The sequence below is a fragment of the Lissotriton vulgaris genome, chromosome 6, assembly GCF_964263255.1.
Source record: "Lissotriton vulgaris chromosome 6, aLisVul1.2, whole genome shotgun sequence".
In the NCBI taxonomy this organism is placed as follows: domain Eukaryota; kingdom Metazoa; phylum Chordata; class Amphibia; order Caudata; family Salamandridae; genus Lissotriton; species Lissotriton vulgaris.
In genome coordinates this window covers 1,829,785,779-1,829,812,800 of record NC_141694.1, presented here as the reverse complement: position 1 = coordinate 1,829,812,800, position 27,022 = coordinate 1,829,785,779, and the positions used below count along the sequence as shown (strand labels likewise).

The 27,022-nt window shown below is 43.2% G+C and overlaps 2 protein-coding genes and 1 pseudogene across 2 annotated transcripts in view; 1 reads left to right on the top strand and 2 right to left on the bottom strand.

The window, feature by feature from the left end:
* LOC147709584 (uncharacterized) overlaps positions 1-2,378 on the bottom strand; it is an 89,825-nt gene extending 87,447 nt beyond the window's left edge. Inside the window, exon 1 of the mRNA XM_086925513.1 lies at positions 1,970-2,378. Within this exon, the coding sequence (XP_086781639.1) occupies positions 1,970-2,359 (390 nt within the window). The 5' untranslated portion in view covers positions 2,360-2,378. The remainder of the gene's footprint in view (positions 1-1,969) is intronic.
* LOC147709582 (adhesion G protein-coupled receptor F3-like) overlaps positions 2,360-27,022 on the bottom strand; it is a gene marked incomplete at its 3' end in the record, with an annotated part of 42,956 nt that continues 18,293 nt past the window's right edge. The window contains exons 6-7 of the mRNA XM_086926054.1: positions 4,740-4,925; positions 2,360-3,382 (exon numbers count right to left, since the gene is read on the bottom strand). Coding sequence (XP_086782180.1) covers positions 2,360-3,382; positions 4,740-4,925 — 1,209 coding nt within the window. The remainder of the gene's footprint in view (positions 3,383-4,739; positions 4,926-27,022) is intronic.
* On the top strand, positions 19,886-20,844 carry LOC147709583 (uncharacterized; annotated as a pseudogene).

Genomic DNA, 27,022 nt, shown 5'->3' with positions numbered 1-27,022 from the left:
CATTTCTATGCGCTACAAATAATGTGTTTCTATTCCCCAATGTGATTACTTTTATGATTTTACAGATATTATAGATTATGTAATGTGGTATTGTATTTGTCAAGTATTGTGTGGGATTCTGATGATGACATGTGAGTTTGAAGGTATGGTTATACCCGTTCTAGCTTTTCTCCTTTGAGGATTTGTGTTGTTGGCACTATCAAACTCCAGTCAAACTACAGTCAAACTTAGGATAACATTTTTTTGGGAGTGAATCTGAATATAGAAGTGAATCTTTTTCAGGAGGCACACATGCTGAAAAAATCTTAATGTCAATAAATTAGCCATTCATATTTACATTTCTTTCTACTCTAAATCGACTTGCGTTGATATTCTTATTAATTCAACAGCTGCTTTTTAGCTTGAGATCTAAGTGATGAAAGAAATAGGGTTGATGATTGGAATCAGTGAAACCCTTCAAGTCATGATCTTACTATATTTTCAGCTTACAATTTAGCTATAGCAGACTCTTACAGATTTCTAAATCAAAATTTTTGACATTTTATATTCTAGTTTCATGTTCAAAAGGAGTAATTGCAGGTTAGACTATTTTCGACAGACATCGTTTACTTTGCATGCGTTACATCGGATTACTACAAGGTCATTACAACAACTGCAGTGTTACATCGCATACAATTACGGTTACATCGCAAGTCATTACAATGACTTGCTGTAGGGGGCAAAAGGTGTTGGATTTACAATCCAAAATCTTCCCTGCAGTTGCACAAACTGGAGGAGGAATAGTAAAGTATTCTATTCCTAAATCCAGCGCGACCCTACAGAAAGTCATTGTAATAACTTGCGATGTAATCGTATGCGATGTAACAATGCAGTTGTTGTAATGACCACGTTGTTATGGCATGTGATGTAACGCATGAGTTATAACAACATATATTCCCTATCTGCTATTATGTAGTTGATTAATGAGCATACTCATTTAAGCTGAAATTTGTCACAGGATCCTTACCTGATTGTGCCTCAGTTATTAGATCATGGCCTTGTTTCTCTCCTCAACTGATTAATAACACACCAGAAGCATGAACGAGACAACATTACCCATAGCCATTTTTCTTGTCTGGAACATGGTTTGGGATTCTACCAAGGCTCCAATAAGGTGTGAGATGGTGGAATTCCCAGGGATTATTGGGTTGCTGATCATGTAGCTAGACTTCATGATTCATGATTCCCAAGTAAGAGCTAAATTATTTACAACTCAGCCAGCAAAATTCTCCAGACCACGACGTTTACATAAATAGCATCAAGTTCTAGCACGGCTATTGACAGTGAATCTCAATTCCTTTATCTCTTCTGAAAGGACATCTCTAATTTGATGGACTCGATAAACATTACATATATTTACAATGACAAAAAACTATTTGACAAAATAATGGTGTCTCACTTAGGGCATTTTTAGTCCATCCATAGGGGATGGGAGTCTCTTAACAATGAATAACACACACATGCTACACAGTGAGGCTCTGACCTCACTGTCCCCATACCACCTCCTTGTCCAGCGCAACGGTTCTATCTAGCTCTAGGTTCTGTTAGAGTGCTCCCAGTTAACCCGACAACCAATGACTAATTCAGTCCAGTCAGACAGTGAAGTGCGTTACTAGAGCTCGCTGTGAACCTCCCTAGAAGTGAGGGTACTTGGTCAACCTCGACTCTAGGTCCTTCACCCCCTAATTGCTCACCACCCCCTTTCCGCTCTACCTAATAGAGGGCAATATTTTCCACATACAAAGGCCAATCATCTAAAAGTTATCTATTTGCAGTTTCAAATGTACCTGGTCTTTGAAGTATGAACTCAGAGACATGATGATTAAGTGAAACAATGAATTGCATTATCTGTTTTTTGTAAGCCCAACATTTCATCATTTTACCACTTATGAAAAAACGGTATGAATTATTAAAGTAGTTCTTGACTAACCTGGAGTGAATTTAGGAGTGTAAACAGGTAGAGGAAAAATTCAGGGACTGTGATAATGTTAGTCACAAGACCAAGAACCCATGTTAAACCAAAAATTGTTGTGAAGGTGAGAAGGGGTTTCATAATGGCCAGCATTGTTTTTTTGTCGTCTTCTTTGGGCTCCTCCGACAATGAAGGTCTAACCAATCTCATGATGACCACCACCGGTATTATTGTGTTCACCATGGAAATGGCCAGTACTGGCACGGCTAATACATTCAAGGCTCCGCTTTCTCCGCTTTCTCCATTGAGCCAGCAAGTTCCATCTTTGATGTATGACTTACGAGGGTAGTAAACCCCAAGTGTAGATACAGCAATGGCGAGCGGGCACAGGTACCCAACTGTCACCATGATGATTACGATGGATTTCTTTCCTAGCTGGCGCGAGACAAAGAACAATTGGTGAAATAAAATAAGCCCTTGAAGAAGCATCCAGAAGAACATTGCCAGGTGGAAGAAGTGGTTGAAGAATGCCGCAGTCATGCAGAGATTACTCGCGTGGCTCTCAGTCATGTAAAACGATGCAAAGAACCACAAGTCAGAGGTTAGCAGAGACGCAGAGATATTGATCGAGGTTACGTACCGGATATTAGATAGTTTACTTGTGGCAGCTAATTTCCACTCTCTTATGTCTATTATGATGCCAATGATTAAACTTATAATGGAGAGACAGGTTCCAAACTTGCTGAGAAGTTCTAGACCAACATCAGGGGTTTCGATGGCTATGGACAACAAGATGGAGAAAGAGGTCAGGTGCTCACATCTGCAAACAGTGCTCGTGTCTTGTTGGAAAGTTTGGCACCCTTGAGTTGACCATGCACCTTTCCACTCAAGCATGCTGTGGTTCCAGAATACACAGTGACGTGCCTCCTCCTTTCTGTCTTCTTCTTCTGTTGTGTTTTTGTGTCCAAAAATCATTTCACTCTCTGCCTGACTGACACTTCGATTGTTGGACATTATGGTGTTTATTAATATGAGACTGTTAATGAAAAAGTCTGAGCTACTCATTTCACCCACAAAATGTGGAGGCAGTGTTCTTTCAAGGTTTTTCAGTATCACACTGGTCAATGTGATATTCCCATTTTCCACAAGAGTTTTCCACAATGTATTCTTACTGATGTGCACATCAATCTTTGGGTTTGTGCTGAATGTTTTGTTGTAGTCTCTCACTGTATTGATACCAAAGACAGAACCGTGTAGCTCTACATTTGGGTGGGTGATGTCGATATTATCCTCATCAAGGTGGAGAAGTTTGGTGAAATTTTCAACCGACTGTAGGAGTGCAGGTCCTATGAGTGGTGGCTGAGTATGTCCTGGAGACCAAAGATGCTCAGAGTCAGCATCAAGGATTTGACTGGCAAGAGCAAGGAAATCCTGTGAACATATAACATGTTTATATTAAGTGCTGGAAAACAGTCAGAGTCAATAACAATATGAGAGGAGGGTAGGAGAGCTGTGGAAGGGAGGGGGCAAGCAGCAACAAAGCAGGGGGAGGTGGGAGGGACAGAGCAAGCAAGCAACAATGTGAGAGTGGGCAGGGAAAGCAAGCAACAATGTGAGTGGGGATGGTAGGGGCCCGAGGCCAGTAATCAACACTGAGGTAATATGCTAAGCCAGTAACAGCACCGGAGGGGAGGGACTGAGAAGAGTTAAGCGAGCCACAATGTGGGAGGGGGTGGGAGGGACAGGGCAAGCAAGCAGCAAATGTGAGAGTGGGCAGGGAAAGCAAGCAACAATGTGAGTGGGGATGGTAGGGGCCCGGGGCAAGTAATCAACACTGAGGTAATATGCGAAGCAAGTAACAGCACGGGAGGGGAGGGACTGAGAAGAGTTAAGCGAGCCACAATGTGGGAGGGGGGGGGGGTCGGTTGTATCAATAATGTTGGAGATGGGTCGGTGGGAAAGGCAAGCAACAATGTGGGAGGGGCAAGCAACAAAACAGGAGTGGAAAGCAATGCGATAGGAGAGGGATAGCAACAATCCAGAGTGGGGGAAGGGAGATGGCTCACAAACACATGTACTCTTATTGAGCGCCCCACCTAAAATAAAAAAGCAGCTCCGAAAGTGCAAGCAGAGGTACAACTCTGGTTAAGGAAGCAGTACTTTTGCCAAGCTCCAAGGGAGGCACACACACACACAAATAGGAAGTGAATCCTGCACACGCTAACCAAAGAGAAGCAATGAGAGTGAGAATGAAGCCAATCATTTGGAAGCAATGGGTGGGCTCAAAGCACCCTCTAAGTAAACAAAATATCTCACTAGCGAATGTCTGAGGTGGGACAGTTAAGGCCTGTTCTTTGGAGAATAGCCTGCTATGCATTTTTATCGCAATGGGTAGACAACAAATTGAGGCACTAGGCAAGAGCAATGCTGATGTATCTTCACGTTAACAAACTCAAACAGGTAATACTGGCCAACCTCTCTAAGGATCTCAGAGCCAAAGAGAAGATGATGTTCTCAGTACCCACCGTGGTCCCCATGCAAATGAGAGAAAGCTTTTGCCCCTGCACTCACACCACATTAACACCATGAGTGCAGAACCAAATAGGCCTTCGTTAGATTTGTAGAAAGACTTTGAGTATTACTGAGCTACGACTATACTCATCATGTATTTATTGTATCTTGATTTCATTTAGGGTTGTTTTTCAGACCCCGTACATCCAGGACCAATAGACAGGATCCCAACAGTTTGGCTCATTTAACGGGTGCTCTGGCTGTTCCGCGTACTTACATCCATAACACTGCTGTTGATCCACACACTGGTGTCGGTCGCTCTGCGGCTGATGCTTTCCAAGGACGCCATGGCGGTGTTGAGATCTTGGGGTGAAGTTAGATGACCTGGCATGGTCTGGATTCTCAGCCTCCTAATTAATGATGGAATTTCCAGAATGGGATTTCCAAGCCCAGACAGGACCCACTAGCAATTAAAGAAGGGAGAGAGCAAGAGACAGAGAGGAATTGACACTTTTACAGTGATTTGTTATTTTGGGATCTTCACAATTTAAAAGGCTTTCAGATAAGGACGGCCTGAAAGTGCGTAAATCCAGACCCCATGAGAAAGATCAGTATTTTACACATGAACACACCTTTAGAAGATGTGTTTACTAAAATATCAACTTTAAAATATCACCCTACAACAAAATCCACCCCAATGCATTTGATTTTCATGATATCGTCAAGGTAAGTGGATGTGACATTAGAACAGTAAATCTGACCTTCCTTTGGATGCTCACCCTCTAGATGCTGTGCACGTTGATATTTTGGAGGACAAGTTGTTTCAGGCAGATCCTTTTATGGTCCATATTTTGACATACAAACCGTTTTGAGTCAGAATATGCCTTCCTCTTGGGCTTTACAATGAACATATATTGTGTGCTTCTTAATCTCAGACCTGCCACTTGAGTCAGAATGTGCCTTCCTCTTGGGCTTTACAATGAACATATATTGTGTGCTTCTTAATCTCAGACCTGCCACTTGAGTCAGAATGTGCCTTCCTCTTGGGCTTTACAATGAACATATATTGTGTCCTTCTTAATCTCAGACCTGCCACTTGAGTCAGAACGTGTCTTCCTCTTGGGCTTTACAATGAACATATATAGTGTGCTTCTTAATCTCAGACCTGCCCAAACTTTTCAGCCTTGAACTCGAGACTATTGTCCTGCAGGAGTATGAGAAATGTCTGCTGCTCCATCAAAAACACAGATTTGCATGAGCTCTGATGCAGAGGTGCATCACTAACCTATAGCGACATCTTGTTTGCAAACAATCATTAGAGCTATCTCACCCGTAAGAGCAGATCGCAGAGCGTCTTTTCTCAGTCCAAGCCAGAAGGCTATGGAAGTCCCTCCTCACCTATAGGAGGAAGCTAGAAAACCACTTCGCTTTTCAGAAGGCCATGAATACCTTACTCTTAGAAACTCTTATGAGTGATAACGAAGCAAGCTCAGAGAAAATCCTCATTAAAAATGAACCCCATAAACTTACATGGGAAACAGGATAATGGATGTTTCAGCCATTAACTCTGCAACTTTTAGGTAGCATAAAGTTCAACAAAGTGTGATCTATCTCTCTCCCACACAGTTTTTTCCTGAGCACATATTCAAGCAGGACTGACTACACTTGCAGTGACACCACCAGGCTACCTGTCAGGATTCCATGCACCTTATCGACTCTTCTCACATAGTTCAGACTACAACCACACATGTCTTCTACAACCAATCATGCAGGTTGGCCTGGAATGGCTCTAGACAGTTTGAGTGTGATGGCGCGAGGTACAGAAGATTATGTGTGTACCCCATTCAGATCAATCACCCCCATAACAAAGTAATATATTAATTTTGATTGCTGTGTATTAATAACAACACACACATTACCTGTGGGAAATGCTTTGCACTAACAGGTTTGATTAACATATTAATTTATGATGTAAAACGCATTTTTTATCTATTTGTGCATTTAAGTGGCATAATAATGCATGTCTATGTTGCAATGTACATTGCACTGCATGCTGCTTTTCTGCTTCACTTTTAATGGCTTGCAGTGTGATGCTTTTCTGCTAGGTAACAGTTTTAAAGGATAAATATTACCACTTGTGGGTGGAGGGACAGAAAACACTTATATTCTGTGTATTTACATTTTCTTTTTGTGTTTATCGTAGTTTTGGTTGGTTGCCAATTCCAAAATGGCTTCGCTTTTCCCGGTTCTGTGCAGTAGAAAAACCTTACATCATTTTGCTGAGAGAAGCTCGCCCATGCTCTGTGCTTCACTGAAAACATTGCAACTTCAGCTGACTATATTCAAGGCCATTTGATGTGAACGCTGGTGAGTGGCTGTGGGCCAAAATGATAACCACGAGAACAGCTGAATGTCTGCCAAGGATAAAAGTCAAATGCCTTCCGAAAATGACCACGTGGAAACAGCTGAATCACTGAAAATTAACATTTAAAGGCCTGACAATGAACTGGAACAGTCAAACTTTTATTTATCAGTTTATCAAACAAATTTATTCATGAACATCCTGAAAATTAACAAATACATTGTCAATTAACGGATATCCTGAGAGCTAAGAACTGCAATGTCATGACCAATCAGAGAAAGAGAAACGACAAGAGTTGAAACATTTGAGGGTAGAGAGCCATCAAATACAGTATAAATATCAGACCAAAATTGGGTTTTAATGTCACAGAAGCTGATCGCAGAAAGATGTTGTTTGCACTGCAGCTGTTTGCAGAGATGCTGGGAGCCTGAAACTATGCCAGAAGGCTCATTGATAACCCCTGTAGGTTAGAGATCGTTACGGGAAAACTAGCCTGGGTAAGAAGTTGCGCCCGAGGAGGCCTTGGTTAGTAAGTATAGATGGTGTTTAGTGCTGGGTAGGAAGGTTTTAGTGTAGAAATCTTTAGAATTAAATGCATGTTTTTTTTAACTATGGTTCTCTGATCTTTTCATGAAGAATTCTCTTTCAGGTACATGACCAAAGATTAATTTATGTTTTTATTTCAGAGAATAATGGAATTAATGTGGAACCTGAATTTTCTCTTCATGATTTTATTAACAGTTTTACTTGATTTTTTTCCTGAATAAATAGCAATGCTCAGTGAGAATTAACAATGACAGAATAAATGCTAATTTTCATTTATGCACATTAACTATATAAAATCTTTTAAATGATTTCAGGTGTTCTTGATTTTCTGAGTCAATTAATTATGCAAATCAATGTATTGTTGTAGTGAGGTTAAGCTGGTCTTGACAATCACCATCAACGTACTCAACTAATTGGTCCATCGACCTAAATGGCGGGGTACATTGATGCATAGATCAGTTAGTAGAATCACTGATGAAAACAAATGTTGGTGTTAAAAATCTGTGCTTAAAGGTATCCTGTCATAGGAGAGAATACACTCAACCCATTTTTGTTTATATATATATTTGCAAGGGTCTGGGGTAAAGTGTGTGTGTGTGTGTGTGTGTGTGTGACTAGGTGTGTTGTACTTCGGTGTAATGGACCCCACCGGAGTGACCTGGACCCTGGGTTGGTGATATTTCTTGGTGAGCGCTGCATCAGATTACTTGGTAGCAGAGCAGTGGTTATTATTGACTAGTTTGGTGATTAGTGATGGTTATTTTTACTAGCTTAGTGTATATAAAACCCCTATATTCAAAGGTTAAAGTATATAGAATTTGATGTACAGAGATATGACTAACATCTGTTGAGTTCGTATTATGTTATATGTAGTCCTGAAAAGGCTTACGAGGATTGCGTGAAGCTGGTGCCTCTGTCTGCAGGCCGAGGAAGTGTGGCAAGTGAAGTCGCACATTGCATAGTCTGTTTCAAAAAGTAGTATTGTTGTATACTGCTGTGGTATCGTCATATATCACAAGTGGTGTCGTCGCACATCACAAGTTTTGGGACTTTACGTGTGAAAGGATAAATGCACAGCAAGGACAGCCTATAAAATCTTGGCTTTCGAGTACAGGGATCATTGTGTATCCTGATTTAAAACTTACTGCCAGGAGAGTAATAGAGCTTAACCCGAACTTGTGAGAAGGGTAAAGGTAGAGGTAAGCGCTGCTTTATCGGCGAGTGTAAAATTCTGTGGTAGAGAAGAGGTAAGCGCTGTCTACTGGAAATACAGAATACTTGTGTGATTGAGAAAACTATCACTTTGTTTAGCGAAACAGACGAATGGAGTTGTTTTGTGTAAGTTACTAACCGATTCAGTTGTATATTTTGTAAATACGGCTTCTCAATAGATTTTGTAAAGGAGGGGTCAGCAGAAGCTGGAGCAGAGCTGACGTCAAAAGTGTTGCGCAGGTATTGCTCCTCGTGACCAAGACAGAGTAAGGGCTGATTGGTGCATCAGTAAAACAGCGGACTATTGGTTAAGCACTAAGGAGACATATCTTGTTCTGATTGGTACGCTAGTGTAAACCATGCTGTGATAGGCTGGTGTTATGGAGCAGCAACAGAAGAGTGCACAATCTTTTGAAAGACAGGAAATTAACAGAAAAATGTATTATATTTGTAAAGAGAAGAAAGTTTCACTGTTTGGAAAGGTAAAAAGATTGTTTGTGAAAGACAAGCCTGTAGTAAAACCGTAGTGGAAATTAGTGTTTTCCATGGGAACGCCTGTATCTCACATGCTAATGAAGTATGGCTGTCTCACTTGTTTGTGGGTTGAGAATTGGGTGCAATATACGAAAGGTGATGGTGAGCTTGCATTTCCTCCAGAAGGTTCTTTTAACATAGATGTTTTACGAAATTTGAGAGAAACAATGATGAACCTTAAGCCTACACCTAAACCTTCACAATTTGAAGTGTTAATGGAATGGGAAGGTGAGGTGTATAAGAGAGAACAACAAAGATCAGGAAGAGGTTATGATTTTGGTTTGGATAAATATCGGAATGAGAATATTGAGGACAAATATGTAGATGGGAGCAGGTAGATGTACCAAATGATTTATTTCCTGTCAGGAGTATGCGAGGATCTACAGGAGATAAAAATAAAGAGGAAGAGAAACATGTTCACATTTTAGACTGTAGATACAGTGACACAAAAGAAGAATTTCTAAATGACATTCTGGATAACAGATCACCTCCATATCAAGGGGAGTTTGCAACAGTGGTGCCAAAGGCATCGCCAGCAGAAATTACAAAAGTTTTCCAAACTGTTCCAGTTCCCATAGAGAGAAATGCAATAAATAGACAGGAACGTGTTCAAATTAATAGTACAGTAACAAAGCCAGAACTCCTTCCAATGAGTAGTTGGCAAGAAAGACAAGTGATAAATATGTCAAATTGTTGGGTTCAGACCAGCCCGAGCACTGCAGGAACGTAGCATGCACCAGTCCCCTTCCCCTGCCCACTGACCACTCACAGGACAACCACTATGAGTGCGCCAATGAACCTGAAAAGAGGGTGGTAATGTTGAGGAGACACCAAGTCTGCCACCCTTATGAAACAATAGGACACTGCTCCCTCCTTCCTTCACGTTTCTGCACCTATGTACAACAGGGAGAAAGACAAACCCTTTATGTGTTTATGTTCCACGTAGCTAGATCCCAACCCCAATGACCATGCCCTGCCACAACATACACAACCCCTCTTACCAGTGTGAAGCGCAGGCTCTGCTTCGTGAAGGCATAAACACCAAATTAAGGCACTTAGGAGATGCAAAAATAGAGTCCCTAAAAGCAGATAGCCAATCGGGAGTTCGTTTGTTAGTGTCCTTAAATGTACTGCGAGGGGAAAAAAAAACTTGCAAAAGGCTAGTACCGGAAAAAAAAACCTCCGAAAGTGTGTCTTATAGCCAAGGGACAGGGACAAGTTCGTAATGCTTTGATTCCCAAACAAAACCCCAGCGCTTGTTGACTAAACCTTCGCGGAGTGACCCAAAACGTCATTTCCGCCTATAACGAAGCAAAGCGGCGTCTAAGCAAAGACGCGCTCGAACGAAGCGAAGTGCTTCGTTTCCCCTTTGCGTTCGTTTGCAAAACTCTTTCTAATGCTGGCCAAAGGCGCTTCAATCTGTTCCGTGAACGGGAGCCCCCGAACACCCACAACAAAGCTTGCGCTGGGGAAATGAAACAAGGGAAGAAGGGAAAGGGAACCCCGGGACCCAAAACTCACTAGCTACGGGGGAAAGGAGGGAAGGGGCAGAAAACACAGCAGTACCAAAAAACGGTCTTCTCACGAGCCCGTGAGGAAGAACGAAAACGGGATACAATCAGCAGGAATCGTCTTCAATCAGCAACCAGCAACCAGAATCCAACAATGGCGATTTCAAGCAATGAAGTAAAGGTAGGACCACGCATTTATCCTACATGTCACTGGTCATGTGATGTCAAAGCATGGTCACTGAAATGGGACTAGACTGCCTGAAACCCTAACAGTACCCCCCCCCCACAATGATCCTCCCAACCGGGCGGGGTTTCAAAGGATGTTGTCTATGAAACAGTCGGACCAATCATGGTGCATGCACCCCTCCGGCTGGTTCCCATGTTCTGTCCTCCTGTGTATACCCTTTCCAATCCACCAAGTAAAAGAGGCGACCCCTGACCGGCTTGGAATCCAGGATAGCCTGAACCTCAAATTCTACTTGTCCATCAATCACCACCGGCGGAGGAGGAGGCAACACCTGAGCCGAGGGTATATAGGGTTTTAGCAATGATGTATGAAATACAGGATGTACTCCATAATCCCGTGGCAACCCGAGCTTCATTGCCACGGGGTTAATGATTTGGAGTATTGGGAAAGGACCCACATACCGGGGTTGCAACTTGCGTGACCCCTGCAATTGCAGGTTGCGAGATGCCAGCCACACCAATTCCCCCTTCTTGTATGTGGGAGCAGGGACACGATGTTTATCTGCTTGTGCCTTCATAGCCGCCTTGGCCTCCAGCAAGCTTTCCCTGGCCAAACCCCAAATATCACTCAATCGCCCACACACATCATCAATGGCTGGCACGCGTCCCGTGGGTTGGATAGCAACTGCTCTAGGATGGTACCCAAGCGAACAAAAGAAAGGAGTCATACCCAGTGCGGAATGCAGACTGTTATTATAAGCAAATTCCGCAATGGGTAGAGCTGTCACCCAATCACAAGACAAAGAAGCAACCAGACACCTCAAGTATTGTTCCATCGTCTGGTTGGTACGCTCAGTCTGACCATCAGACTGAGGATGGTAAGCTGAGGATAATCGTATCTCAGTCTTGAGTACCAAACATAGTTCAGTCCAAAAATGAGAGACGAACTGTGCTCCCCTGTCAGATATTATCACAGCGGGTAACCCATGTAACCGCACCACTGAGGACATAAAAACCACCGCCATCTCCTTAGCCGTAGGGAGTTTGGAAAGCGGTATGAAGTGCGCCATCTTGGTGAATGAATCTACCACCAACAAAATGGTGATATAACCAGAGATGGTAGGTAAATCGGTCACAAAATCCATGCTTATAGTATGCCATGGGGCAGGAGGTACCTCCAAGGGTTGCAAGAGACCTGAGGGCTTACTGTGTGAGGGTTTGCTGGTGGCACAAACAGGACAAGCACTCACATATCCCAGAATGTCACTAGTCATGGACTCCCACCAAAACCACCTCATGCACAATTCTTTAGTCTTCCTTATTCCCGGATGTGCCACCAAGGCCGAAGAATGACACCACTCCAAAACCTCATTCCTCAAGGTGGGGGGTATAAACAACCTGCCCTTGTGATACAAAAACCCCTCCTTTTCCGTAACCCGGGACATGAACAACCAGGGAGCCAAATCCATTTGGCTCAATCGCTCTTTTACTAAAGCTGGGAAGTCCTCCACAGCCAAGGCCCCTATGATCCTTTCTTCTGCAATCATAGCCCTACTGTTACTCAAGGAACCTTCTTCCTTAGGATCAACATGGATCCGAGAAAGAGCATCGGATTTGATCTGTTGGGCCGCAGGTCTATACGTTATGATGAAGTCATATTCATTAAAGAATAAGACCCACCGCATCTGACGAGGAGTCAACGCCCTGGCGGAACGAAAGAACTCTAGATTTTTGTGGTCGGTGTAGATGGTAATAACATGCCTAGCGCCCCATAAATAGTGGCGCCATTCCTCAAACGCCAGTTTCACTGCCAGCAATTCACGTTCAGCCATGGTGTAATTGCGTTCCGCCGGCAACAAGGTTTTGGAAAAGAACGCTATCAGGTGCATATGGCCAGAGGCTTCATCGCGTTGCGACAACACCCCACCTACGGCACACAAGGAGGCATCAGTTTCCACAAAAAACGGCAGGGCAGGATCAGGATGCACCAATACTGGCGCAGAAGTAAACTGTTTCAACAATAATTGAAAAGCGTCCTGAGCCTCACTGGTCCAATCAAAGGGGACTCCCTTCCTCAAGAGGCGGGTCATGTGTGCCACTATATCAGAAAAATGTGTTATGAACCGCCGATAAAAATTGGCGAAACCCAGTAGCACCTGTATTTGCTTCACAGTAGTCGGCACCGGCCAGGTCTCAATGGCCCTGATCTTTTTTGGGTCCATCCGGATACCTCCCTCCGAAATAATGAACCCCAAAAACTCTACTTCAGGGGTACTAAACTGGCACTTCTCTAGCTTAGCATAAAGGTGATGCTCCTGTAACGTTTGTAGAACCTGCAATACATGCTCAGTATGCTCTGCCCCGTTCTCTGAGTAGATGAGGATGTCGTCCAGATATACAATGACTGTTTGGTCTAGGTATCTGCTGAGGACCTCGTTGATAAAAAACTGGAATGCCGCCGGCGCATTGCACAAGCCAAACGGCATCACCATGTATTCAAACAGGCCATACTTGGTCTTAAAAGCCGTCTTCCACTCATCTCCTGGTCGAACCCGTATAAGATGGTAGGCGCCCCGCAAATCTAGTTTGGTAAACACCGTTGCTTTGCGGAGCTGGTCCAATAACACGGAGATGAGCGGAAGAGGGTACCTGTTCTTTACAGTGGCTGTGTTCAGAATCCTATAATCAACACAAGCCCTCAAAGTCCCTTCCTTCTTAGGAATAAAAAATATAGCCGATGACACGGGAGAGGAGGAGGGACGAATGAAACCCAGCTGTAACATCTCATCGATATATACCTTCAGATGTTTCTCTTCGGGTTCCGACAATGCGTACACCCGACTGCAAGGCAGCGGAACCCCTGGTACCAAATCGATCTTACAATCGTAAGCACGATGCGGCGGAAGAACTTGGGCACATCCTTTGTCAAAGACATCCTGAAAGACTGAGTACTGGGGCGGGACCGTTCTTACATCCGCTACAGCGCAGGTCAAAGGGTTAACCCGCTCACCTGCCATAGTATAGCAATCCTTCAAACACTGCACCGAGTCTAATGTTACAAGTCTCTGTACCCAATCAATCTTGGGGTTATGCTTCTGCAGCCACGGGACCCCCAACACTAACCCAAAAGAAGGGGCATCAATCAAATCGAAGACCACCGTTTCCGAATGCCCATTCTCACACAATAAGCGTAGGGGAGCGGTCTGTCGAGTGATGCAACCAGATGACAGCTCCGTCCCATGGATGGCCCTCACTGGCTCGGGTTGTTCTTTAAGGTGACAAGGGACCATCAATTTCTCGGCCATTGAGATGTCTATAAAGTTTCCGGTAGCACCAGAATCCAGCAGTACCGACACAGGGACATGATTCTGTGCTGAAAGCAGCAAATGGGCGTTGATAACAAAATGTCTGGGGGCTTGATCCAAAGCCCCCACGACCTCGTACTGTTTGTGCCGTTCTTCACCCGTACCTCGATCCACCTGTATACAGGCCACCTTTTTCCCAAACCCTGCACCTGATGGCTTCACGGAACATTCCCTTGCGAAATGGCCTCCCTGGCCACAATACAGACGCAGATTCTTTTCTCTCCTCCTCTTCTTCTCCTCTGGGGTCAGAGGTCCCCTTACCCCTCCTATTTCCATGGGTTTGGGTGCTGTTTTGCTCTCCCCTACAGCCTTTGCCTCAGTTTTCACGTAACTACCCCGAGAAGATTGAAACCGACTGCGTTCTCCACGTCGTTCCATCACTCGATGGTTCAACTTGACCACTAAGTCAATAAAAGCCGCACAATCCTCAGGTGGGTCCACCACCTGTGATACTATATTCTTAAGCTCCTCACAAAGGCCCTGATAAAACAGGGACGTCCTTTTCTCGATTGGCCAATGAGTCTCGGATATTAATCGGTTGAAGGAGGCCATATACGATAATAGGTCCTGCCTGCCCTGCCGTAATTTCAAAAGCTCCGCATCGCTCGCCTGCATGAATGCATGTTTAGCGAACAGCCCCCGCATCAATTCCTTGAATGCTGTATAATTATACAGCACACGGTCATCGCTTTCAACCAAGGGAATTGCCCATTGGGCAGCGTTACCAGCCAGATATGATAGCGTAAAAGCGACTTTTGCAGAGTCGTCGGGAAAGACACTCGGTCTACACATGAAGTGCAGCTGGCACTGGTTCATGAACATCCCGAATTTGTCGCCATCCCCTGTAAACCTTTCAGGGGGAGCTAGGGGCACTGCAACAGGAGTTGTTACCGTAACGGCTATTGGATTGCTGCCTCCTGCAGCGCTTTGTCCTGCCCCCCGTACTGAAATGTAGCAGGCTGTATGACGGGACCCGTCCCCCTATGTTGTGTCTGCTCTCTGGCCCTTACTGCCACCAATTCCTGTTTTAAACCTACATTCTCTTGCTGTAACTCCTGGACCTGAGCCTGTAGTGTATGTACTGCACCCATTATGTCCTGCATTGAGGGACCACCCGTACCCCCACCCAACGGATTCCCAGCCTCATCCATGCTAGTCCGGGCAGTGCTATGTAACGTGGGCTTGAAATTCTGTTGGGTTCCGACCAGCGCGAGCACTGCAGGAACGTAGCATGCACCAGTCCCCTTCCCCTGCCCACTGACCACTCACAGGACAACCACTATGAGTGCGCCAATGAACCTGAAAAGAGGGTGGTAATGTTGAGGAGACACCAAGTCTGCCACCCTTATGAAACAATAGGACACTGCTCCCTCCTTCCTTCACGCTTCTGCACCTATGTACAACAGGGAGAAAGACAAACCCTTCATGTGTTTATGTTCCACGTAGCTAGATCCCAACCCCAATGACCATGCCCTGCCACAACATACACAACCCCTCTTACCAGTGTGAAGCGCAGGCTCTGCTTCGTGAAGGCATAAACACCAAAGTAAGGCACTTAGGAGATGCAAAAATAGAGTCCCTAAAAGCAGATAGCCAATCGGGAGTTCGTTTGTTAGTGTCCTTAAATGTACCGCGAGGGGAAAAAAGGACTTGTAAAAGGCTAGTACCGGAAAAAAAAACCCTCCGAAAGTGTGTCTTATAGCCAAGGGACAGGGACAAGTTCGTAATGCTTGGAATCCCAAACATAACCCCAGAGCTTGTTGACTAAACCTTCGCGGAGTGACCCAAAACGTCACTTCCGCCTATAACGAAGCAAAGCGGCGTCTAAGCAAAGACGCGCTCGAACGAAGCGAAACGCTTCGTTTCCCCTTTGCGTTCGTTTGCAAAACTCCCTCTAATACTGGCCAAAGGCGCTTCAATCTGTTCCGTGAACGGGAGCCCCCGAACACCCACAACAAAGCTTGCGCTGGGGAAATGAAACAAGGGAAGAAGGGAAAGGGAACCCCGGGACCCAAAACTCACTAGCTACGGGGGAAAGGAGGGAAGGGGCAGAAAACACAGCGGTACCAAAAAACGGTCTTCTCACGAGCCCGTGAGGAAGAACGAAAACGGGATACAATCAGCAGGAATCGTCTTCAATCAGCAACCAGCAACCAGAATCCAACAATGGCGATTTCAAGCAATGAAGTAAAGGTAGGACCACGCATTTATCCTACATGTCACTGGTCATGTGATGTCAAAGCATGGTCACTGAAATGGGACTAGCCTGCCTGAAACCCTAACACAAATAATAAAGAAGAAGAAATTGAATTAGCAGTCAAAAGACGAGAATTGTCTGAAAAATTAAAAGAACTGCCTATGAATATGAAAGCTTTAACAGGCCCAATGAATATAGATTATGAAATTCCTGTTTGCAAAAACAAGGTAAAGGAAGAACATTCACTGACCATACCGTTAAATGGGGTAATACCAGATCTTAAAAGAGAGTTATCATCTGAAAGCATCAGGAATAAACTGCCTAGTGTATACGAATTAGGAAGAAAGAAACCTTTATTTGGATATAAAATATCCATAAAAGTACACATCAAAAGTACCAGCGACAGTACAAATTATTATAAAAGAGCAAGACATAAAAACAGTCAATAAATAAAAACTTCCAAATTGCATTAGAAGACTTCAATAGTATGCATATGTTAAAAAAGGCAGGATATACAAAACAACAGTGTCAGCAATGGCATTTAGACGAAAAAAGTTTATGGGCATGACGATAGCAATGTTATGCTATTAGGTACAGTCAAGTGTTCAACAACTAGCAGCAATTTATGGTAAAGTGCCGTCAGATGTAAACAATTTTAGCAGCATAAAATAAAGTGCGGTTTAGTATAGACTGTATTCCTTAAAAATAAAAACGTTGACAGGCCCTTCCGGTTATAGAGTGAAATTGCGGTATTCATAGCATATAAAAGTTATAAGGCCTATATTTAAAACTGTATTTTCTGGATTCAGAGCTGCAATAATTGCCTGTCTACAGGTTCGGGTTCCCAGCCTGTTCCACTCAATTTTCAGTTTTCGTCTGCACTGTGGCATAAGAGCAGGGCAAAGACAGACTACATGATCTAAAGTTTCAGCCGTCTTACTACACCCTCTGCACAATACATCCTCTGACGTTCGATGCCAAGAGGGTAGATCCTTTAAAAATTGGCAGTCAACCAATCTAAGAGCCATGAAGCTAAGTTTTAAGTGCAAGGGATAAGTGCAGGACAGATAGGGGAGGGCAGTGGCCAGCCCATAAGAATTTATTATTGCCCATGCATGTTTACGTTTAGCGAAATGAGCTTTATCAGCGATTAGGGACCTCATTCGAGTACTTTTCTTAATGCTGATTTTAAAAACTGCCTTACTGGGATTGAGATCCCATAGTTTGCCCACGGACATTTGCTGTACTGCGTCCTTAAAAAAACGTCCATAAGAGCCACCTGGGTTTTTCTGTGAAATGTCTAACCAGAGTAGTGACTCCAATGTACCTGGGTCTGCTTGTCTTAGTTTGTGGCACAGATTCAAATACGAGCCAGTATTTGAAAATTCGTAATTTAATAGGCCCAGTTCTAATCTGATCTGTGCTTCAGAGGCGGTTTTAGACATGTGGAGGGCTTTTTTGTAAATTTTGGTCACATGTTGGTTTAGATTGGCATTTAGTTTTCCCCTAAAAATGTCAATGCCGTAGGACAGAGTAGGCCCAATTTTTGCTCTCATGACTTCCAGTAGTGGGGATAAACTCGGACCGGACAGTTTTTTTGAGAGCTTAGAAAAATTCACCTGAAGGTTCATGGCTTTTATTGATATTTCGCTACGTTGTTTAGCAAAGGAACCCCTGGAGTCAAAGTTGACCCCTAAATATTTATATGTTTTTCCTATTGTAAGGTTCATATTATTATATAGCCATCCACCACCGAGGTTGCGTTTTCTACCGAAGATAACCACTTGGGTTTTCTTTAGGTTTACCTCTAAAGTATTCATGTTGGTAAAGCTGTGTAGTTTGTTTAGTAGCCTTTGCAGTCCTACCCGGGTGAGACTAAAAAGGACCAAGTCATCTACGTATAAAAGGTTACTTATTGACACGCCACCGATCTTGGGTGGGTGGCTATTTATTTCCTCTAGGGTAGCTGATAAGTCTGCTATAAACAAATTAAAAAGTAGTGGGGCCAGCACACATCCCTGTTTGACACCTCGGTTGTCATGATTTTCCGAGAGAGATGTGTACCAGTCCCCAGCTTCACTTGTATCCATGTGCCTGAATGCAATTGGATAATGACCTCCAAAAGTTTGGTTGGGATCCCCCATTTTTTTAGCTTTACCCATAGAGCAGCCCTGGAGACCCGGTCAAAGGCAGCTTTGAAATCTACAACGCAGCAGAAAACAGCCCTAGATGTAATAAGTGCTTTGTCAATGATTATAGACAATGTCAATAGGTTGGCCATGGTGCCAGAATTTGCAGTGAAGTGCAGTGGTTCCTTGGGATCAGGTTGTTCTGCTCTGCCCAGGTTCTCAGCACCTCCAATAGAATGGATGCGTAGTGTTTTGCCTCAATGTCTAAAAGGGCGATTAATCTGTAATTGTTTGGAGAGGCATGAGAACCTGACTTATAAATCGGATGGATTATCGCGCCCCGCCAAGAGTCCGGTATGATTGAATTGCTTAATGCACAGTTAAAAAGATTGGTTAGGTATCCCGACCAAAGAATTATATTTGTTTTAAATAGAATCTGTGGTAGGCCATTTGGGCCAGGTGCTCCATCTGATCTTGCTTTTAGTAATACTTTAGTGACCATTTCTTCGGAAATCTTCAAATCTTCCCTTGGAGATTCTAAAGATTAAGTGGGGCTGCTCCAGCTCTTACTCAGGCTTACTATTGTCAGGTTGAAAACACATATGTCTGTGGAGGCTGTTCCCTCTGTGGCCCTAAAATGGTTGGTCAAAAAGGCAGCCCAATCGGCTTCTAAAATGTACGAATTAGAACAACAGATCTGACAAAAGCTCTGACTTACGCAAATGTAACTGAGATACTAGCTGAAAAACAGACTGGATGGTTGCAGGGAATGGAACCTAGAGAGAGATTAAACGAAGTCCCTTTTGGTCTGACAAATGAGGAGTTGGGAGAGTGGGTACAAAGTGGCTATAGAAAAGATGCAGAACACCAACAGATAGATATTGTAGAATTAAAGGTAGAAATTAAAGAATTAAATTTTGGAAAGGTAAGTATGAACAGATTAAAGTGTTACCAGGATGAAGAAATACTCTTTATGAGTAAAAACATTACCTGGAAAAATAAAAATTTGCAGGAAAATTTCGAAGAAGCTACCAGTGAGACAGGAGTAGATAATTCCAAATATAGGGATTTGCAAAAACCATAACGATCAGACTTTACAAAAAAAGGCATAGAAAATGTAAACAAACCTGGAAGAAGAGCTAAAATTAAAGAATTTCTGAGAAAAAGAAAGAAAGTTGAAAAATGGAGGAGCAGGTGAAGAAAGAGGAAAAAACTAATAGTTAATAGGGGATCAGTAGTAGTTCCTGCTGCTCACAAATGTGAAACTGACTACATTATCAGAGGGAATTGGTTTGCAGATGAATTGGCAAAATATTGCCCAAAACAAGATTGTTCATTGAATCAGGCATGGGCGAAGAAAGACACTTTTTTCCAATATCACATGCTTACTAACACAGTAGAAACATGGGACGAAGTAAGGAAAGTGCAGGATCAGGCAAGTGATAACGAAAAGGAAACGTTGGTAAGAGAACCTTGCACACAAAAAGAAGAGAATGATGTTTGGGCCTTCCAAGATGAAAAAACTGTTATGTCCAATAGTATGTTTGCCCATTTTGCACACATGTATCATGGACAGACACACACATACGGGGAAATTGATCTTGCCAACGAAGTTATTGGTCTGATTTATGAAATATTGAGCACTAAAAAGAAACTGTATTGTGCCTGTTGTCCAGAAGCTTCTAGAGTTGGTGAACAGGTGATTGGCGCAATGAAGATGAAATTAGCAAAAATGTGTGATTCCACTGTCTTGAAAGGGCTGGATGCTTTTCCCCTAGTTCTAGGGACCATGAGAAATACAAATGATAGAAGGAGAGATTTAAATCTGTACAAGGTACTAATGGGACAAGCAATGAGAAAAGCATATATACCCAACAAGACAGGTCACTGAGAAATAGACTACAGATTTTGGATACATGTTCAGAATCAGGTGCTATGCAACCAGAAGCTGGTAACACAAGAGAAACAGACTGTAAAACTGGTGATATAAGACCAACAGACTGTGAGAGTGTACAGCATGGTGTAAGACTTAAGGATTTTTCACCTGACAACGATTTAGAAAGCACAACAGAACTAAGACAACAGACACAGAGACCAAATCTGAAGTACAAGTCACTGGAATGGACATGTATGGCACTTCCTGATATACAAGAAGAAGCGGATAGCCAGGGAAGTCTGAGAGTGACTGTACGAGAGGTGGTCAAGGAAGAAGAAAATTTGGAAATACTGAGAGTTATCTTATCGGACACTAGAGGAGGCAATGATGATCAGGAAAATCCAAACAAAGACTGTGAACCTATAGATAGGGATGATTTACACATGAATTCAGGGATTACTTGAGGTGACCATAAGAGTGTTACAGAAAACAATTCTGGGTTTAGCACACAAAACGAAGATGATTCTTTTTTGATGAACCATTTCCAAGTAGTTAAAATAAAAGACGAGGCAAAGGACTGAAAGTCATTCAAGTGTGGAAACACACTTTGTACAGACAGTACATATTTAGGAGATTTATAGGATAACTTAGATACCATAGTAAATATAACATGTTTTGCTTTAGGTATAAGATGTGTTTATGTTGTATCATTTTTTCCAAATGAGACTGTTAACAATGTACTAATAGTTGTCACCAGCAGATAGAATTGTACTTCATAAGGATAAGTACATTTTAGATTTAGAACTAAAGATAACATTGTTGTCAAGAACAAGGGAAATGAGAAAGAAATTTGCTGAACTAACAAAAATTATTGAGAAGAAGTGTCGGATTGAATAAAATTTAGTGGAATCTATGGGTGGTTTTGGGTTTTGGTAATGATTCACAAATCGTTTAAGGTTATCAGTATTTGTGATCATCATAGGAGGGAATTGATGGCGTGAGGTACAGAAGATTTTGTGTGCACCCCATTCAGATCAATCACCCCCATAACAAAGTAATATATTAATGTTGATTGCTATGCATTAATAAAAACACACACATTACATGTGGGAAATGCTTTGCACTAACAAGTTTTTTTTTTTCAGAACAACATTTTTCGAGAGAGATTGCAAGAAAAACACAGCACTCCGACCACCGGAGGAGCTGTGAGCATAAAAGCAGAATGCACTGAAAGCAATCAATACAGTAATTCAAAAGAATACAGTTACCACAACTCTCCCGCCTCCTGCCCCCCGGAATCCCTCCCTCCCGGATCCCACCCAAACCCCGTGCACGATGTCCACCGATTCCTAAGAAGAAAAACAATTATGGATCATTTAGGGTATACTCTCCCTCACCCAGGATCTAAGCGTAACTGTACAGCATCAATATCGTGATGTGCTGGTAGCTCCAGCCACAGTCCCCTGTAGTCTAACAAGTTTGATTAACATATTAATTTATGATGTAAAACGCATGTTTAATCTATTTTGTGCATTTAAGTGGCATAATAATGCATGTCTATGTTGCAATGTACTTTGTACACTGCATGCTGCTTTTCTGCTTCATTTTTCATGGCTTGCAGTGTGATGCTTTTCTGCTAGGTAACAGTTTTAAAGGATAAATATTAGCACTGGTGGGTGCGGGGACAGAAAACACTTATATTCTGTGTATTTACATTTTCTTTTTGTGTTTATCGTAGTTTTGGTTGGTTGCCAATTCCAAAATGGCTTCGCTTTTCCCGGTTCTGCGAAGTAGAAAAACCTTACATCATTTTGCTGAGAGAAGCTCGCCCATGCTCTGTGCTTCACTGAAAACATTGCAACTTCAGCTGACTATATTCGAGGCCATTTGATATGAATGCTAGTGAGTGGCTGTTGGCCAAAATGATAACCACGAGAACAGCTGAATGTCTGCTAAGGATAAAAGTCAAATGCCTTCCAAAAATGACCACGTGGGAACAGCTGAATCACTGAAAATGAACATTTAAAGGCCTGATGATGAACCAGAACAGTCAAACTTGTATTTATCAGTTTGTCAAACAAAGTTATTCATGGACATCCTGAAAATGAACAAATACATTGTCAATTAATGGCCTTCCTGAGAGCTAAGAAATGCAATGTCATGACCAATCACAGAAAGAGAAACAACAAGAGTTGAAACATTTGAGGGTAAAGAGCCAGCAAATACAGTATAAATATCAGACCAAAATCGGGTTATAATGTCACAGAAGCTGATCGCAGAAAGATGCTGTTTGCTCTGCAGCTGTTTGCAGAGATGCTGGAAGCCTGAAACTATGCCAGAAGGCTCACTGATAACCCCTGTAGGTTGGAGATCGTTACGGTAAAACTAGCCTGGGTAAGAAGTTGCACCCAAGGATGCCTGGGTTAGTAAGTATAGATGGGGTTTAGTGCTGGATAGGAAGATTTTAGTATAGAAATCTTTAGAATTAAATGCATGTTTTCTTTAACTATGGTTCTCTGATCTTTTCATGAAGAATTCTCTTTCGGGTACATGACCAAAGATTAATTGATGTTTTTATTTCAGAGAATAATGGAATTAATGTGAACCTGAATTTTCCCTTCATGATTTTATTAACAGTTTTACTTGATTTATTTCCTGAATAAATAGCAATGCTCAGTGAGAATTAACAATGACAGAATAAATGCTACTTTTCTTTTATGCAAATTCATTATATAAAATCTTTTAAATGATTTCAGGTGTTCTTGATTTTTCTGATTCAATTAATTATGCAAATCAATGTATTGTTGTAGTGAGGTTAAGCTGGTCCTGACAATCACCATCAACTTACTCAACTAATTGGTCCATCGACCTAATTGGCTGGGTACATTGATCCATAGATTAGTTAGTAGAATTATTCATGAAAACAAATGTTGGTGTTAAAAATCTGTGCTTAAAGGTATCCTGTCATAGGAGAGAATTCACTCAACCCATTTTTGTTTATATATATATATATTTGAAAGGGTCTGGGGTAAAGTGTGTGTGTGTGTGTTACTAGGTGTGTTGTACTTCGGTGTTATGGGCCCCACCGGAGTGACCTGGACCCTGGGTTGGTGATATTTCTGGGTGAGCACTGCATCAAGTGCTTTGATGCCCTAGCAGTGGCAGCTGCGGGCTTTATAAGTACCAGATAACATATCATGACATATACGGTAAATGCTGAGGAACACCATTGGGCTGCTTATGGAAGGAAAACAATAATAGGGCGGCCTCATACATACCTCAATCACCTCATGTCGGAATGGCTGGCCAATGAGCAAATAGCTGGGTCAGTTCTGTCAAGGTTTTACCCACTACATAGCACAGAGATCGCCCTGTTAGCCATGGTGGATGACCTGCAAATGCTTAAGGACACGTTTGAATGTTCATCCTTGGTGTTATTAGTTGCTATTTGATACAATATCTCAATGTATCATTCTGACCAGGTTACGGGAAATTGGCCTTGGAGGACAGGCATTGGTTTAGTGCAGATCCTACTTTACCGATAGGTCACAGGATGTTTTTTTGCAGCCATCTTTTTCTGAGTTTAAGATCTTGAGCCTAGGAGTTCCTCGGGGTTCAGTACTTAGCCCCAAGTTTTTTAATATCTACATCTGCCGACTGGTAAGATTTATAAAGTCTTTTTAACTCCGGTGCATGAGCTGTGCAGATGACCCTCAGCTTATGATCATGCTGGGTGGGTTAACGGCTAACTCCATGGAACCATTTCATATCTTTATGGCAGCAGTGTCTGACTCGCTGAAGACCAACCCGCTCAAGTTTGACTCAGGCAAGAAAGGGGTACTGTATATGAAACATTTAAGTATTCCAGACCTATCACCACTGGAGTTTTGGCCTAGAAGTTGATCAACCATGCAAACTCCAGCTAAAATTGTCAAAAAGGTAGGCATCTACATGGAACCAGAACTTACCCTGGCAAAACTAAAACTGCTTAGGAAGCGTCTATCCTTCCTTCCCAAATCTGCTCACCGAGGTTCATTGCAGCTGACTATAGTAAGTCGCTTGGACTGCTGTAACTCTCTATCCCCGGGGCTGGATGCAGACCTCCCTAAGAAGCTTCAAAGAATAAAAAATGTCCCGGAAACATTGGCCTCAGGGCTACCTCCTTTCTTTTCCACCACTGAGGGTTTAAAACTATGGATTGGTTCCCATTAAAATACTTTTTTTGGGTGTTTCTTTTAATACATCCATCTGCTTTGTGTTCAAAGAATTTCATCACAGTGGTCCAGAACATTTGATTGAGAAATTTCCTAAGTATGATATGTACGCTCCTTTGGAACTCAACTGCTGGTTGTGCCTAGATTCAAAAGGCTCGCTCAGGTGGCAAAGCTCTTTCAGTGACAGCGCCAAAGCTCTGGAATGAGCCACCATGCCCTCCATGCCTTACCCCTTCCCTACTGAACTTCAGGAAGGCATCAAAGACCTGGCTTTTCATCATCATTAAGCTTTATTCGATTTTGTTTCAAACCATAAAAGCATACAGTTTAAAAAATACAATCATAATTTAACATACATTTTAAAAGCAACATAATCTCAATAGGTTAAATAGAATTAGCTAACCCAGTAGTTATTATTGTTTGAGTAATTTACACGATATGCACCAGCCTAATATTGACGTGAAAAGGGTTAAATTGAGGTAGGTTGCTATACTTAAAACTGCTTTGCGGAAAAAAGAGTCGATTAAAGGAGGGGAAACTGCGCTCATTTGATGGGCAGGGTCTATAACCCAGCTTAGTGTTGTGATCAGCGGTTTGTTTCCGGAAGGGGGTATATGATTCACTTGGGTAAAAGTCATGTAGGTCCCAAGTTGTTATAGGACCATCACCTTCTTGGGGCTGCCAAGACTGGAGATAGGGGACAACTTGTCTGCTCCTGAATCTGATTAGAACCAGGTCGCCACAGATATCTTTTCAAAGGGGACCCAACCATCCCACTCTCCTCACGCTGACTATCCTGCCATCAAGGTTATGGGGTAAAGGTCTATTTTTCGATAGCCAGAACTTGACTTTATTTAGCAGTTCGGTGGTTCTCTCAGATTTTCCATGTTTCAGAGGAGGAACCCCCGATAGGATGGACACGAATGGAGCGGCCTCTGGGGGAAGATTAATACGAGGAATCTTAGTACTTTTTAATCTAGGCTCAACATTGCGATCTGTGGCAGGTATGGATGGTGCTTTAGGGACAAGTGGGCACACACTAGTGGAGACTGTTACTTGTGTTGGGGGAACTGTGTTTTGCATAGTTAGTTTGGGCGAATTGGAAGGGCCAGCATGGGGTGAACCCTTGGATGTTACAGTGTGTGCCAGATTGAGTTTAACAGTTTCCTCAATCTCCGTCAGTCTGTCCCCCAAGGTGTTAATTTTTTCGATCAGGGGATGGATAATAGTTTTGATCAATTGTTCAATCATGGTCAGTAAAACCAATTGGGGAGAGGATGCTGGATCATCTAGTTTGTTGCCCCTCTCTGGAGTTAACAGAGCTGTGATAACAGGCTGGTTTATATCTGATGACGCACTCTGCAGTTTTGATGTTTTGGTTTGGGACCCACTTTCTCCAAACCCGTCATGTTTCCTTTTACCAGATGTGACCTTAACGGGAGTTGTACTTTTTGCATTTACTTTTATGGGTGTCGGTAGAAGCCCCTGTATACTAACGCTGCGGGCTAGCGGGCTGGCGTTAGTTACCAGATTGGGTGATGTAACAAGGGTATACTTAATATTACACATACTGTTTAAATCGTCTAGCCAAGGGAGATTAGGCGCTGTACTAGAAGTTTTAGAAGGGGGTACCATGCTACTAGGGGTATATTTAAGCTGTGCTATATAAAAAAACCAACAAACAACTGTGCTATACGTTCATTCGTACCACATTGACGATAGTATGCCCGTCTTGTATCTTAGGGCATAAGTTCAACCAGGGGGATATATTATGTAACTACTCCCTTATAAGAATGGGTAACAGTATCTAGCCAGATGTGACAGTCAGTGGAATGGTCAATCAGTGGCTTTACCTCCTCTTTGAAGGCCAAGGGGGGGGGCCCGTCCCGGCCTCCTCTGGCCCAGGACGGCCACAGATGGCCCGCCCTTTGCCCGGGCTTAGCCCGGCGCGGTCCCGCGCGCGTTCCGCGACGCGGAGGAAGCCTCCTCCTTTTCTGCGCCTCCGGGCGCGCTGGGCCAGGAAGTGACCCGCTCGGCCTGCTGGGAGCTGTAGTTCCCCGGCGGCCGTGTAGCAGGAAATCACCGGCGGCAGGGGGAACAGGCAGCGTATGGGCCCCAGCGGCGGCGTGTGGCGTGTGGTGAGAGTCCCAGGTATGGCCGTTCACAAAGTTTTTGCCCCCGCTCCTCAGTGGGAGCCTCCTCCTTTTCTGCGCCTCCGGGCGCGCTGGGCCAGGAAGTGACCCGCTCGGCCTGCTGGGAGCTGTAGTTCCCCGGCGGCCGTGTAGCAGGAAATCACCGGCGGCAGGGGGAACAGGCAGTGTATGGGCCCCAGCGGCGGCGTGTGGCGTGTGTTGAGAGTCTCCGGTATGGCCGTTCACAAAGTTTTTGCTTTTCAACAGTTTTGCTTAACTAAATTCCATTAGGCGAG